General features: G+C 45.7%; 1 protein-coding gene across 1 annotated transcript in view; it reads right to left on the bottom strand.

Annotated features, from left to right (window-relative positions):
* Nucleotides 1-208: 208 nt before the first annotated feature.
* LOC110492171 (phosphatidylinositol-4-phosphate 3-kinase, catalytic subunit type 2 alpha) overlaps nucleotides 209-13,504 on the bottom strand; it is a 51,659-nt gene continuing 38,363 nt past the window's right edge. Inside the window, exons 16-33 of the mRNA XM_021566244.3 lie at nucleotides 12,209-12,397; nucleotides 11,909-12,002; nucleotides 11,709-11,803; nucleotides 9,627-9,807; nucleotides 8,956-9,060; nucleotides 7,928-8,020; nucleotides 6,787-6,916; nucleotides 6,539-6,675; nucleotides 5,936-6,105; nucleotides 5,366-5,522; nucleotides 4,702-4,811; nucleotides 3,949-4,156; nucleotides 3,612-3,736; nucleotides 3,158-3,275; nucleotides 2,793-2,874; nucleotides 2,334-2,443; nucleotides 1,976-2,101; nucleotides 209-1,795 (exon numbers count right to left, since the gene is read on the bottom strand). Of these exons, the coding sequence (XP_021421919.2) occupies nucleotides 1,613-1,795; nucleotides 1,976-2,101; nucleotides 2,334-2,443; nucleotides 2,793-2,874; nucleotides 3,158-3,275; nucleotides 3,612-3,736; nucleotides 3,949-4,156; nucleotides 4,702-4,811; nucleotides 5,366-5,522; nucleotides 5,936-6,105; nucleotides 6,539-6,675; nucleotides 6,787-6,916; nucleotides 7,928-8,020; nucleotides 8,956-9,060; nucleotides 9,627-9,807; nucleotides 11,709-11,803; nucleotides 11,909-12,002; nucleotides 12,209-12,397 (2,413 nt within the window). The 3' untranslated portion in view covers nucleotides 209-1,612. The remainder of the gene's footprint in view (nucleotides 1,796-1,975; nucleotides 2,102-2,333; nucleotides 2,444-2,792; nucleotides 2,875-3,157; nucleotides 3,276-3,611; nucleotides 3,737-3,948; nucleotides 4,157-4,701; nucleotides 4,812-5,365; nucleotides 5,523-5,935; nucleotides 6,106-6,538; nucleotides 6,676-6,786; nucleotides 6,917-7,927; nucleotides 8,021-8,955; nucleotides 9,061-9,626; nucleotides 9,808-11,708; nucleotides 11,804-11,908; nucleotides 12,003-12,208; nucleotides 12,398-13,504) is intronic.

The following is a 13,504-nucleotide window of genomic DNA, read 5'->3' as shown; positions in this document are numbered from 1 at the left end:
CTAAAGATTATTTTAGTAAATACTTTAACACGTATTTTTTTAACTGCATTGCCAGTCAGCGCTTGTGACAAATGACATTTGATTTGGATAAGAGACCATCAGGTGCATAGAAATACAACATAAGACGTACAATTATCAATGACAGTCAATATCACTGATTCGATTGGCCCTTTGCCAACATAAATAAAAAACACAATGAACTTCAGTCTTTGTTCAAAAAACATTTAATTCGCTTTAGGAAAGAAGGGATTACAGTACACACCGATTCATTCTGGTTAAGATAACCAATTACGAATAAATAACTGGCCATGTTAATAATACAAACTCAGCATGTTTATTTTTTATTTTTTACAGTCATTAAAATAGTGGATCGTCACTATTTGTCTTTGTTGATATTCTCTTTAAAACCCCTCCAGGATAAATTCATTATTCATTATTTCATCTTTAGTTTTGTAGTCGGCTCAGAGGAAGCAGCGTATCTCTTGCCCTGGATGTCTTTCCCTTTTTTTGTCCATATGGCTCCAGGTCACATTACCCCTACAGCACAGATCTAGGATCAGCTTACCCCACCCCAAATTCTACCCTTAAACCAATAGGTGGCGATATAACATCTGACCTTAGATCAGTGTTTAGAGGCAACCTTATCCTACATCATCAAATGCACAACAAGAGTGTGTTCGTGATACAAATCCCGAAAAGGAGTCAAGTAATTACCATTAAAAAGACATGGTGGTGTGTAGACAAGTTGGAGCTGATCATTCCAACACCTTCTGATGCTAGTACTGTACCACGCTCACAGTGGAAGAACTGTTGACATTATTTGACAGAATAGATTTCTTTTTCAATTGGGGTATCACAATTTCTATCAAATATACTGTGATAAGGTTAAAGTGGAGCGTAGTAGAGATTGTGAACACAAACACGGCACCCTGTTCGGTTCCCCTTTGGAAGAGTGGTTTGCCATCATCATCAGTTCTTTTGGCACGTGATTGGGAAACACAAGATCACTCTCTTTCCTGGAGTCTGGTTTGAGACGGACACATCCCCAGACATTCTCAGCTAGCTTAGCAGGAAACCAGACGCTTCCTATTTGTCTATGTAGAAAAAAGTTACATGTAAAAATGAGCCCCTTTTTAAAAAATAAATGTGTCAATCTATATATACTCTTCTGAAAGTAAGCCATTTTGGTCCTCTAATGTCAAAATGTACAAAACATTACAGCTCTCGTGTTATAGTTTAGGAACAAACAAAATAAGTGGAGATTGTTTGCTACGATGAGGAAACAACCATGATTAGTGAGAGAAAGGCCCCACACCCAGAAACAACCCCTAGCCTAGCCCCTATCCCTTAGGCACTTGTGTAGATCTGAAAGGTCGGTGCTACAACCATATTGCTTATAATTCTTTAGGATCTACATGAACGGCCTTCAGGGGTAGGAGGGGTTTCTGGACAGGGTCAAAGAGAGGTTGGGAATGAGGTGAGCTTGAGGAGGAAGGGGGTGGAGTTTAGAAGCACCCCCCTTGGGGAGTGGCCAGTTCCGCTGCCCTTATATGGGTGTATCTCTGGAGTTTTTGAAGAGGTGAGAAGTGGAGTTGTTCCCAGGTGGAGTTGTCTAGAAGTAGGGCACGGCGGTCAGCTTGTACCAATTGACCGTCTCCTTGCTGAGGTCGAAGTCCTTGAGTTTGAGCGTGACGCCGCCCAGGTAGCAGTTCTCTCTCAGCGACTCGGCACTAAGCACGCTCAGTTGCAGCTCCCGCAGACCAAGGGTCTCCTTGCTGTAGCCACTGTACACCAGCTAAGGAGGAGGTAGTCAAAGCAGTTAACACGAGTTGGCAGCAATTTGTATTAGTTCGCATTCGTCACAAAGGCAGATGAGGAGACCAGTTCCAAAGTGAGTCGGTCAGGACACAAAGCCGTTAGCTATGACAATTTGCTAGGTGGCCTAATGAAAATGTGCCACACTGATTTCACTCACCATTTCGTTGAAAGTGGGGTTCCTGGTCTTTCTGGATATCTTTGTTTTGCACTTGGAGGTTTTGTGGGGGTCTGGGAGCAGGTAGGTTTTCACATAAGGGTTAGGGTCTGTCTCCTCCTCAGATACCTATAAGCAGGCAGACGGACATGGACATGCTTAGTGAGCATTAACTAAGGCCAAACTGAGGATTCATGTATGTAATTCAATTCCATACCATTTTATTTATCCTATCAGGGGTAAATAAATGGATATTGAGATATGTGGGGATATGTAAGGATAAAGGTATCAATTAATTATACTGCCAAAAGTTTGAGTGGTGCGCTAGTTAGGATTGGGCCCTGTGAGCCACCCTACTCACCAGGTCTCGGATGTGCATGACCATGATGAAGAGTGTGCTGTTCCTGTAGGAAACAGACAGCTTCACCTCCCCCTCCACTCTGCCTGAGGTTGGACTCAATGGTGGCGCCTCTGCAGGAGAAATAACTCTTTCAAAACTGTAGCTGCGACAATGGCTATACATATCAAATCAAATGGCTCCCCGGACTATTTTTGTATTGACCCCCCCCCCCCCCCCTTCTTATTTTTACGCTGTTTGTTTATTATCTATGTGTAGTCACTTTACTTCTACCTACATGTACATATTACCTCAATTACTTTGACTAACCTGTAACCCCGCATGTTTATTTAGTCAATCTTTTCTTAACTCTTATTTTTCTTAACTGCACTGTCGGTTAAGGGCTTGTAAGGAAGAATTTGTACTCGGCGCATTTGACCAATAAAATGTGATTTGACATATACACATAGGACTCAGATTTACCTGGTGCTTTGGCCATCGCCTCGAATCCTTCCGTCTTGTCGTCTCTCGCGATCGGATGGAAGAATGTATAGATAAGATCACACTGATAGAGAAAGAGAGAAAATATTGAGAACCCCTTATTTGGATACTCCGTAGAGCATTGACAAATGGACTATCGGTAACCTTGCAACTAACTATGTACTAAACTTAACCCAAATCGTAGGAAGCAATTTGTTATCCAACGGATAGTATGACCATCTGTAGAGCACATACAGATGGACTATCCTGACTACCCTAAAATGTGACCAAAATATTGAGTGAAAATAGAGTGTGTTGGGCTTTTATAACTGTGTGTGTGTGTGTGTGTGTGTGTGTGAGTCAATCACCTGGGTGACCTCTGTGGAGCTCCTCAACAGGTTGTGGACATAGCTGTTGAGCTCAATCTTCCTCTTGGCCGCCACATCCTTGATGTGTGTACGGCCCAAGACCATCCTATTAGGGAACCTAGGGAGGGGACGGGGAAAGTTTAGTGCACTAACAAGAAGACGTGCATCTGTGGAGAAGTGGGGGCTACACTTTTGGGGGTGGAAGGGAAGCTTTACCCACATACAATGTAAGGCTCTTCGAGTTAAAGCACAACAAATATTCTCAATATTATTATTGTCGTTGTAAAATCTGAGGTTACCTTTGGCTTTCTAAGGTCATATATATGGCAGACTTTCAAAGTGTTTTTCGGAACAGGGTGCTGCCATGCCACTTCCAGACAGCTTCAGGTGCTATGAGCAACACCTACAAAATGTGGGTTCTCCCAAAAATGTGTGTGTGCACGGGTGCGCGTACCCTGGCAGCTTCCACAGAGGGAAGAGGATGCACAGCTTGTTGTGGAGCTCCTGGAACTCGTCGAAGGTGCGTAAGAGAAACTGGGCCTCGCTCTGCCCCTCTCGCAAGAGTCTCACCACATAGGTCTACAGGAGGAGGAAGACAAGGGGGAGGGAGAAAAAAAATTAGGATTTTAGCTTATCTTGTTTAGAATTACATTCATGTTATGACTTCTCGATATGTAGATTTATTCAAACTCTTGATATGCCAGATATGTGTTCTTCTGGTATCCCTATAGGGCAGCTTGGCCCTGTCAGTGCAGCAGTGAGACCAATGAACACTATGGTTGGAGACTCACGTAGTGCTTGTCGGGGTTGTATCTCTTCTGGAAGGAGAAGATGGAGGCGTCGCGGATGCGTCCCTCCTGCTTCAGCGTGTAGGTCTTGGGGGAGAAGGAGAGGATGGGCTCGTCGTTGGACGGCAGGCCAGAGAAGCGCATCTGGGCCAGGTTGTGGATGAAGAAGTTGAACTTGGTGGCCACGCTGCCCAGGCTGGTCTCAATCAACCTGGAGGGAGGGAGGGTGGGTGGGAGAGTGAAGAGGAGGTTCAACTTCAGACAAAGGGAGTATTTTCTTTTTTATGATACACTATTAGCTGTGTTTTCTGCTTTGCCTCTGTGAAAATGACTGAAAAGAGACTGGAGGTAAATGGAAGAAGAAATTGATAAATAGTAGCATTGCACATTAATGTTTTAGGATTGCAACTGGGAGTTCTATGGCGGTTCATGACGACATTGTTCTGCCACCAGCTGGGCATTGTGGGGCAGTCGGGGGTTGCAAATCAAGTATAGCGCTGCATTAATTGTCACTGCTGAAACGCAATAATAAAATCAAAGTTACATTTCATTTCTGGCTCCTGGTCGCCTTTTCACATCGGTCGTTCAAGCGCAAGCCATTCAAGCTACTAAACATAGTAAGGCTTAAGCACGTTTTCTTGTGCCTTTTGCATTGGGAGGCTGAATCACGACTGTGGCAGGGGCTCAGAGAGGAGCGGTGCACCATGTTCAAAGCTATTCACTTGGTGGAAAAACAGCCCACTTTACAGACAGTACCTGGTGAAGAAGATGGTGGCCTCTGCGTCGGTGGTCTGGGGCTGCAGCGCGTCGTACACATACTTAAGGTCCTGAGCTCCAGTAAGCTCTGGTAGGCCTGACAACGTCATCTATTAAATCGCGCACGCATACAGACAAAGACACACACAATTACAATCCATTAATGTACAGCGAAAGGATTTACTAACAAAAGACTATTAGAAACCGATGACTTAGGGAAGGTCATACTGTAACAAGGGAGCTTTGATTAATGAGGCTAGAATAGAGCATTTGAATCGCTACGGTACACTCAAGAAATTCCTTAGACCAAGAAGAGGGCCATCACCAAGGCCTAACAAAGGGCATTACCCAGGCAACACCAAAGTAACTCATCAAGTTGACGTCACACTTTTGGGGGGGAAAACAACTATTTAGAAACACGCTTTGTGCCCCATCTATCTGACAGTTGTCCTGTGTACCATTTTTGTGAATTATTTGTGATGCCAAGCTTAAATGCCAGGTGAATTCCTAGAAAAGGCCAATGTAGTTGTTCCACGTCAACTGTTTGTGCTGTCTTTCCCACTCCTATGGTCATGTTAAAATGTTTACCATGACAACAATCATAGAGGTAGCACAAACTGATCTGGAACCAGGGCTAGGACTTGACTGCAGAGCCTTATCTTACCAGTGAGAGCAGGTTGAGGAAGAGGCCTGAGTGTTTACGGATTAGGTTGTAGGCCTGGGAGCACAGGTCCACAAACAGCTGGAAGCGACTGGTGGGCCTCTCCCCCCCGTTGATCACGTAGGCCATGTCAGAGGTCAGCACAAATGGAGCACGGTCCCTGGGAGAAGGGGCGAGAGAGAGAGAGAGAGAAAAGATTACTAAAACATGGGAGATGGAGAATTAAAAACAAAAACAAAGCACATGTCATGTAGCCTGGTTAAAACAGGGAGCGTTTGGTCTAGCGTAACCAGGCTACATGGCACGTTGTCTGGCACAGGTCTGAATCAGAACACTGGCCCCGTCTTAAACGCAAGCACAGAGCCCAAATGGTATCTCTACATTTTTGTCGTTACAGGTCAATAAGGCTTTACTCTTAGTACTGAGGAAACATTTGACTTTTACTAAAGGGAGGGAATAGGTTAGCGAGAAACAGTTAAAAGGGTAGGGGAGAGAGTGCGCTAGATTTGAACCCAAGCTAGCATTGGAGGCAGATGTTTAGACTGCTAGGCCACCCCAGGCCACAGCGCGTACCTTTTGAAGCTGCCGAACATCTGGGCGTGGCCCAGGAACTTGCCGAAGTCGATGTGGAACATGTGACCGGTGGAGCGCAGCATGATGTTGTCGTTGTGGCGGTCGCAGATACCCAGCACGTAGGTGGCCACGCAGCAGCCCGCACACGAGTAGATGAAGTTCTCCGACGCCTCGAGGGACAGAGAGGAGGAGTGAGACACACATACCATTTTTCACACTATCGTGCCGACCCAAACCAGACTGCGCTGGCTTGGATATTTCCTTTTAACATTATCCTCTTCAGCAACGTTCCAGCAACTCTGGTGGATGTGTAACCGGGCCATCTCAGTACAGCTCAGTTTGACTTGGCTCGATTCAGCACAGTGTAAAAAGTCCTACAGTAGCTGGTTCTCCCTCTAATAGGCGGAATCCTCACTAGTGATCTGCATACTGGACTTTTCAGCCAATTAGTGCAGTGATAAAGGAGAAATCTGTGTGTAACATGCGCAGACGAGAAATAAACCGATCATATTATCGCCACTTGTTCATCTTCTCAACCTCATCCTCTGTCGGAGTCTGGGGTCCAAAGATTAAAAGGGTCAAGTTTAAGGGTCAGACAGTTACCTTCTCGTACTCATCCTCAGCAGGGTTGTACTTGCGGAGCCACTCTGCCAGGGGCTTGTCCTTGAAGGAGCCTGTCACGCCATACTCCGCCTGGATCTTCCTCAGGGTGTCTGAGGACGGCACCAGCTCCACCATACCTGGCAACACACACAGCACCACAACACACACACAGACACGGCATTAGTACGCATTGCATTACAATTAGTAAACCGGATGTGTGTGTTGTGAATTCTAGTGTGTATTAGTGCCTTTGTCTTTGCCAGTGGAGATGCATTTGAAGTTGACTATGCGCAGGTCCAGTCCCTCCTGAAGCCAGATGCGGTCCATAATCCGGATCATCTGCAGAGCCAGCATGTCCTGCCGCAGGTCCTCTCCCACCTAACACACACGTACACACACGCAGGCAGGAAGGCAGACACGCAGGCAGGCACGCACACACACAGGCAGACACGCACACAGGCAGGCAGACATGCACACAGGCAGGCAGACACGCACGCAGGCAGGCAGACACGCACACACAGGAGGCCCACACAGACCAAGACTCACGTTAGTTAGAATATTTATAATTAGGCGGGTGCTTATATTTGTCCTATTTCCCAGATGTACAAGCGTGTATTCATGCGTATTAATATGCATGTGTGACTTGGAAATGTGTTTGTTGCAGCCAGGGTCTACCATTATCAACGCGACCCTGGAACAATTAGGGTTAAGTGACTTGCTCAAGAGCACATCAACAGATTTGAACCTTGTCGGCTCGGAGATTCGAACTAGAGACTTTTCGGTTAACGCTCTAACCGTTAGGCTACCTGCCACCCTTAAGTTATCATCCACAGAAACATATTTTATTCTCATTCAGAGTTTCTTTCCATCTGTCTGTCAATGTCTGGTCAAGCAAAGACTTCCCTACACATTATATTGACAGAGCCCAATTTGGTGATATTGTCATGCCACCAGGTGGTGCTGTTTTAACTACGAAACCAAAGACAAGATGCAAACGATTGTAGTAACTGATCTCTTTTCTATGTTGGAAAAAATTACACTTAAAGGCAGCAAATCAAAACCAAGGGAACTCTTTAGAATCTATTCCTACATTCCTCCATGCTTCAAACACTCCCAAAGCAATGACTAACTGTCCATTAATTCATGCAGAGAACGGCTCGAAAATGTGTCGAGGTATTTCCAGTGACATGTCACGGACTACTAAGTATTACACCTCTGATAAATTGCTTGTTCATGGAACTTGGAAGTGCATATTTCATTGAGTCTGGCGTCACAGAAAAATAATCTAGTAGTCTAATCTGTCTAGGAGTGATGATCTAGGATCAGGTCCCCCCCTCTTATTTATTATGATTTAAAAGGCCAAACTGCACTCCCAGCCCTGCCTCCCACCTTGAACATGACATTGATCTCCTCTCCCAGAGGGTCAGCGTTCACCAGGGCCAGCTTCAGGGGCACCGCATTGGAGTTGAAGAAGGAGCACGACTGTACACAGACACAGAGAGAGGGAGCGAGAGAGAGAGGGGAGAAAGAGTAGAAAGAGGGGAGAAAGAAAGTAGGGAGAGAGTGAAAAGGAGAGAGGGAGAGAGAGAAAAAGAAAGAAAGAGAGAAAAAAGAAAGAGAGAAAAAATAGAAAGGGGAGAGAGAGGAGAGTGCCTGTGGTTAGTTATACAAGCCTGCCCTGGGAGCACTGGCCTGCTTTTGGGAGACAAAGGGGGGATGATTTTATTCAGTGAGGGGGCATCACCTTGGATTGTCTGGTATGAGATTGGGGTCAGATACATCGGTGAGCACAACACACACTAACAACACATACAGATAATCTCATATACAAAACGCACACAGTACACAAAACGCACACAAGCAGCCACACACACTTGCCCAGCTGTGAGAGACATGGTGGGGGTGTGCGGGCGGAGCACAGCGCTCAGTCAGAAAGGAAAAAGGGGAGCCGCCGAGGACAAGGAAGAGCATGCCTGCATTACACACTTACAGTAGATGTACGGGACTAGATCTTGTATTCTAGTCAATGGCCTCTTACAAGAGGTGGTGGGGGGGGGTAACTAGGAAGTAACTGAAGTGACCTGTAGATTAAGTGCCAGTTAGCATTTGGATGGTGGAGGTTATGACGGCTTGATCAGCCACTTGGACAACTACAGTATGGGTCATCGAGATATGGCAATTTGTTGTTGAAATGGAGGAAATGATGCTGATCAGTTGACATGTCAGCCTCCAGTAAGCGACGGACCAAACAAGTAACCCCATGGTCAAATGGGCATTTGCTGAGTGTACGGTCAAACTTTAGGCTGGTAACAGATCCGTTTGTGCCGTCTTGTATGACAATGACCATAGGAAACAGACCTGGGACCAGGCTGGTCGTGCTTTGGGTGACTGTTTCCATTGTTGGACAACGGACATACCTTGATGTTGAGTTGTTTGGCCTCCAGGCTGGGGCTGAGGGGCAGTCTGCAGCTGTTCCTCTGGAAGAATGACTGCACCCTCTCCAGACCTTCCTGGAGCACCACCTACACACACAAATAGTTGAATTAATGTCAAGCCTTCACGGTTTAAATTATGACATAAAAAATGGGCACTTAAACACAATTGGTAAATAACATAAGTAGTTAAACAAGACATCCAGACCATAACTAAATACAGTATTTTATTTGTCTATTATTTTGCCTTTATTTGACTAGATAAAGTCAGTTAAGACCACATTCTTATTTTCAATGACTGTCTAGGGACAGTGGGTTAACTGTCTTGTTCAGGGGCAGAACGACAGATTTTTACCTTGTCAGCTCGGGGGATTCGATCTCGCAACCTTTCGGTTACTAGTTCAATGCTCTAACCACTAGGCTACCTGCCGCCCCAACAGCAGACCGTAAAATAAAGTGTTATCAAGCCCTTTTAGAGGCTTGTGAGATACTACTAGAATACCATCTACTATGTGTGTGTGTGTGTGTGTGTGTGTGTGTGTGTGTGTGTGTGTGTGTGTGTGTGTGTGTGTGTGTGTGTGTGTGTATGTATATATATATATATATGTTGGTGTGTGTCTGTCGGTGTGTGTTCGAATGCCTCCTGGCCCTCTCACCTGTCGTGCGTAGCCCCCGGCCTGTCGGACCTTCTCGGCCAGCACCCCCAGCAGAGTGACCAAGCGGGTCTGTTTGTCCAGCTCGGCCCGGAGGCCGGCCCCACACAGACAAAGCAGGGCCCCCAGCACCTGGTCGTACCTCCGGCCAAACGCGGGGTCCTGCACCGCATCCCTCAGTAGCCTGGTGGGGAGAGTGAGGGGAGTATAATGGGATCGGACAAACCAGGGTCGTGTTCATTATGCACCAAACGGAAGAAAATGGACTTAAACCAGGAGGGACTTCCCGGACTTGTAAGAAAGAACACAACCCTTTTTCAAAATGCTTTCAAACGTTTTCCATTCCGTGCCATTTTAACAGCAAACCTGGTTTTAAAAAAACTAATAAAGCAACACCTCACGGCACAACGACACTCCCCCATGTGACCTACTTGTCGTGTGTATGTACTGACATCAGGTTTTATTTTATTTAACTAGGCAAGTGAGTTAAGAACAAATTCTTATTTACAATGGCGGCCTACCCAGGCCAAACCCTAAATTTGAGATTTTTGGTTCCAACCCCATGTCTTTATGAGACGCAGAGTATGTGAACGGATGATCTCCGCATGTGTGGTTCCCACCGTGAAGCATGGAGGTGTGATGGTGTGTGGGTGCTTTCCTGGTGACACTGTCAGTGATTTATTTAGAATTCAAGGTACACCCGCAAAACACCAGTCTCAATGTCAACAGTGAAGAGGCGACTCCGGGATGCTGGCTTTCTAGGCAGAGTTTCTCTGTGTTCTTCTGCCCATCTTAATCTTTTCTTTTTATTGGGCAGTCTGAGATATGGCTTTTTCTTTGCAACTCTGCCTAGAAGGCCAGCATCCCGGAGTCGTCTCTTCACTGTTGATGTTGAGACTGGTGTATTGCAGGTACTATTTAATGAAGCTGCCAGTTGAGGACTTGTGAGGCATCTGTTTCTCAAACTAGACACTAATGTACTTGTCCTCTTGCTCAGTTGTGCACCGAGGCCTCCTACTCCTCTTTCTACTCTGGTTAGCGCCAGTTTGCGCTGTTCTGTGAAGGGAGTAGTACACAGCGTTGTACGAGATCTTCAGTTGCTTGGCAATTTCTCGCATGGAATAGCCTTCATTTCTCAGAACAAGAATAGAGTGACGAGTTTCAGAAGAAAGGCCTTTGTTTCTGGCCATTTTGAGCCTGTAATCAAACCACAATTGCTGATGCTCCAGATACTCAACTAGCCTAAAGAAGGCCAGTTTTATTGCTTCTTTAATCAGAACAGCAGTTTTCAGCTGTGCTAACATAATTGCAAAAGGGTTTTCTAATGACAAAACGTGCCATTGGAACAGAGGAGTGATGGTTGCTGATAATGGGCCTCTGTACGCCTATGTAGATATTTCATTAAATAAATCAGCCGTTTCCAGCTACAATAGTCATTAACAATGTCTACACTGTATTTCTGATCAATTTGATGTTATCGTAATGGGATTTATTTTGGTCTTTCTTTCAAAAACAAGGACATTTCTAAGTGAGCCCAAACTTTTGAACGGCAGTGTATGTACATTGTAAAGTTTGTCTGTAATGTATTTTTCGTTATGTGTCGGACCCCAGTAAGACGAGCCGTCGCCATTGGCGAATGGGGATACTAATAAATAATTCAAATCAAATACCAGATATCTCCAACTGCTGGTGATTTTATTTACCCCCCAACAAGTTTTCTGAATAATTATTGACTTATATATTTTTTTGGTACATAAAAGACTGTAAAAACACCAAGAAAACATCTCCAAGTGACTTTCATTTTGTTCCAAAGTATTCCCACGCGTTACAGATATGTGATTGTATGCAAACGTAAGCAAGTTGAGGTGATTGTGTTTTAGTCAAATGTTAAATCTGTTTGGGCTTCCTGCACTTGTATGGGTATACCTGACTATTTTTATGAGCTGCTCGCACTGTATATCCCCCTGAGCGTGAGCACCTGCCAACAAGGCTGGTGAATTCTACATTCTTATCCGTCAACACCAAAAATCGACCCGCATTTGGGCTGGTGGTTGGTGTTCATTTTAGGCCCCGGTGGAGACTCACCAGTACAGGTAAAGGGTGATGTTGACGTTGCCCTGTGCTCTGGACAGCAGGAATATCACCAGGGCGTTCTTCAGGTGACACTCAAACTTCAGCGCCTGAGAGAGCGACAAGGACACGGAAAAGGACAAGTGGGTGAGAAAAGCAGTCAGGGTCACTAACAAATTGTTTACCTGTGTATGTGTGTACTACAGACTGTTCACCTGCACGAGCTGAGGCAGGTAGTCGGCCAACTCGTCATCACTGCTGGATTCGATCCAGCTGACAGCCACACTCCTCACCTCTGTGTCAGCAAACCTGCAGGACAGAGAGCAAGACAGGCAGGTCAAACTTGAGGGTGACCTTTAACCTACATACTCACGTAAAACGTAAACGTCAACTCGCACACCTCCCACTTTACAAATACGACTTATCTACCGCAGGTTTCTATTGACCACAGCTTAAAATCAAGTTTGAGTGTGTGTCTGCCTCTCTCTCTGTGTCTGTGTGTCCACCACACGTACTTAGAGTCGAGCAGCTCCAGGGCACAGACGGGTTGGAGTGAGGGCCAGTTGTGGAGGAGGGCGTGAATCTCAGCCATGCTGCCCCAGTCCCAGCTGGGGGCGCTGGCCAGCACCTTGGGCAGGCTGTGGGTGTGGGCTCGGCAGTGGTGCCGCTGGTCCCACAGCAGCTGGCGGTCAGCCCGCGTCAACCTGGGGTTGGGAGGGAGGAGGAGAGAGAGGGGTGATACCGGTGAGTCAGAACATAGACCACTGCTACCGCTGACAGGGTTCTTACAACAGAGACCCTATTAGAAATCACTTTCTTCAGATTCTATATGTAATTTATGGTCATCACCATCTGGGTCATGTTCAGTTAGGCACGAAACAACACCAAAAAAGGGTCTGAAGCAAAGTCAAATGGGTTGGAACTATCAATACTTGACCAGTAAGAAGCGCTTGTGTTTGTTTTCCATTGCAAAACATTTTGCTACGGTGTGGTAATGAACACTATGAATGAAAGCTGTACGATAGACGGCAGTGCAGCACTCTCTTGCCACAAATCCCACCAACAGTTCATATAATGCTCATCCCCTCTGATGACACAGGTCCTGGGGACACCTCTGGGTGCCACGTTATGGTTTTTGCCATAGCACTACACAGCTGATTCAAAGAATCAAAGCTTGATGACTTGGTTATTTGAGTCAGCTGTGTAGTGCTCAGGCAAAAAACCAAAACGTGCCCCCAGTTTGGGAAACCCCTGGTCTACAGGCTATGCTGTGGACAGCCTTTCAGGTTAGCTCTGGTTCTGAGATAACCTTTAGGACTCGGAAATACACCCAAACAAAACAGAAGGCAAAACCATATGGTTATAAATCGGAGTAAATGAGAGAAAGCTCAGAGAAAGTAAAAGGGATTAGCGCTTTAGAAGAAATTGCTCTCTGTGGAGGCTGGGAAAAAGGGTCATGAATCTGGCTGGCAGCCTGGGGTGGGTTTAAGTGGGTATTTATATGCCCACAGTTAAACGTCTGGGGGAACAGACACTGAAATGAGAACAGACATCTATGGTCTGGGAGGACTGGAGAGTAATTTGGGGATAAAGCCTTCATAAGGCACTACATAACACCATTATAATAATGACATAACAGTTGTCATAATGGCAGCTGGTATCAGCTTATGTCAACAGACGTGACAAAGTTATGACACAAACTGTTATGAACCTTCCTTCATAAGGCCCTACACATCACTGTTATGAACCTTCCTTCTTAAGGCCCTACATATCACTGTTATGAACCTTCCTTCTTAAGGCCCTACATATCA

The sequence above is a fragment of the Oncorhynchus mykiss genome, chromosome 2, assembly GCF_057628025.1.
Source record: "Oncorhynchus mykiss isolate SJ-2025 chromosome 2, ASM5762802v1, whole genome shotgun sequence".
NCBI lineage: Eukaryota > Metazoa > Chordata > Actinopteri > Salmoniformes > Salmonidae > Oncorhynchus > Oncorhynchus mykiss.
Note: the sequence above shows the minus strand (reverse complement) of the source record. Positions and strands in the feature narration are given on the sequence as shown.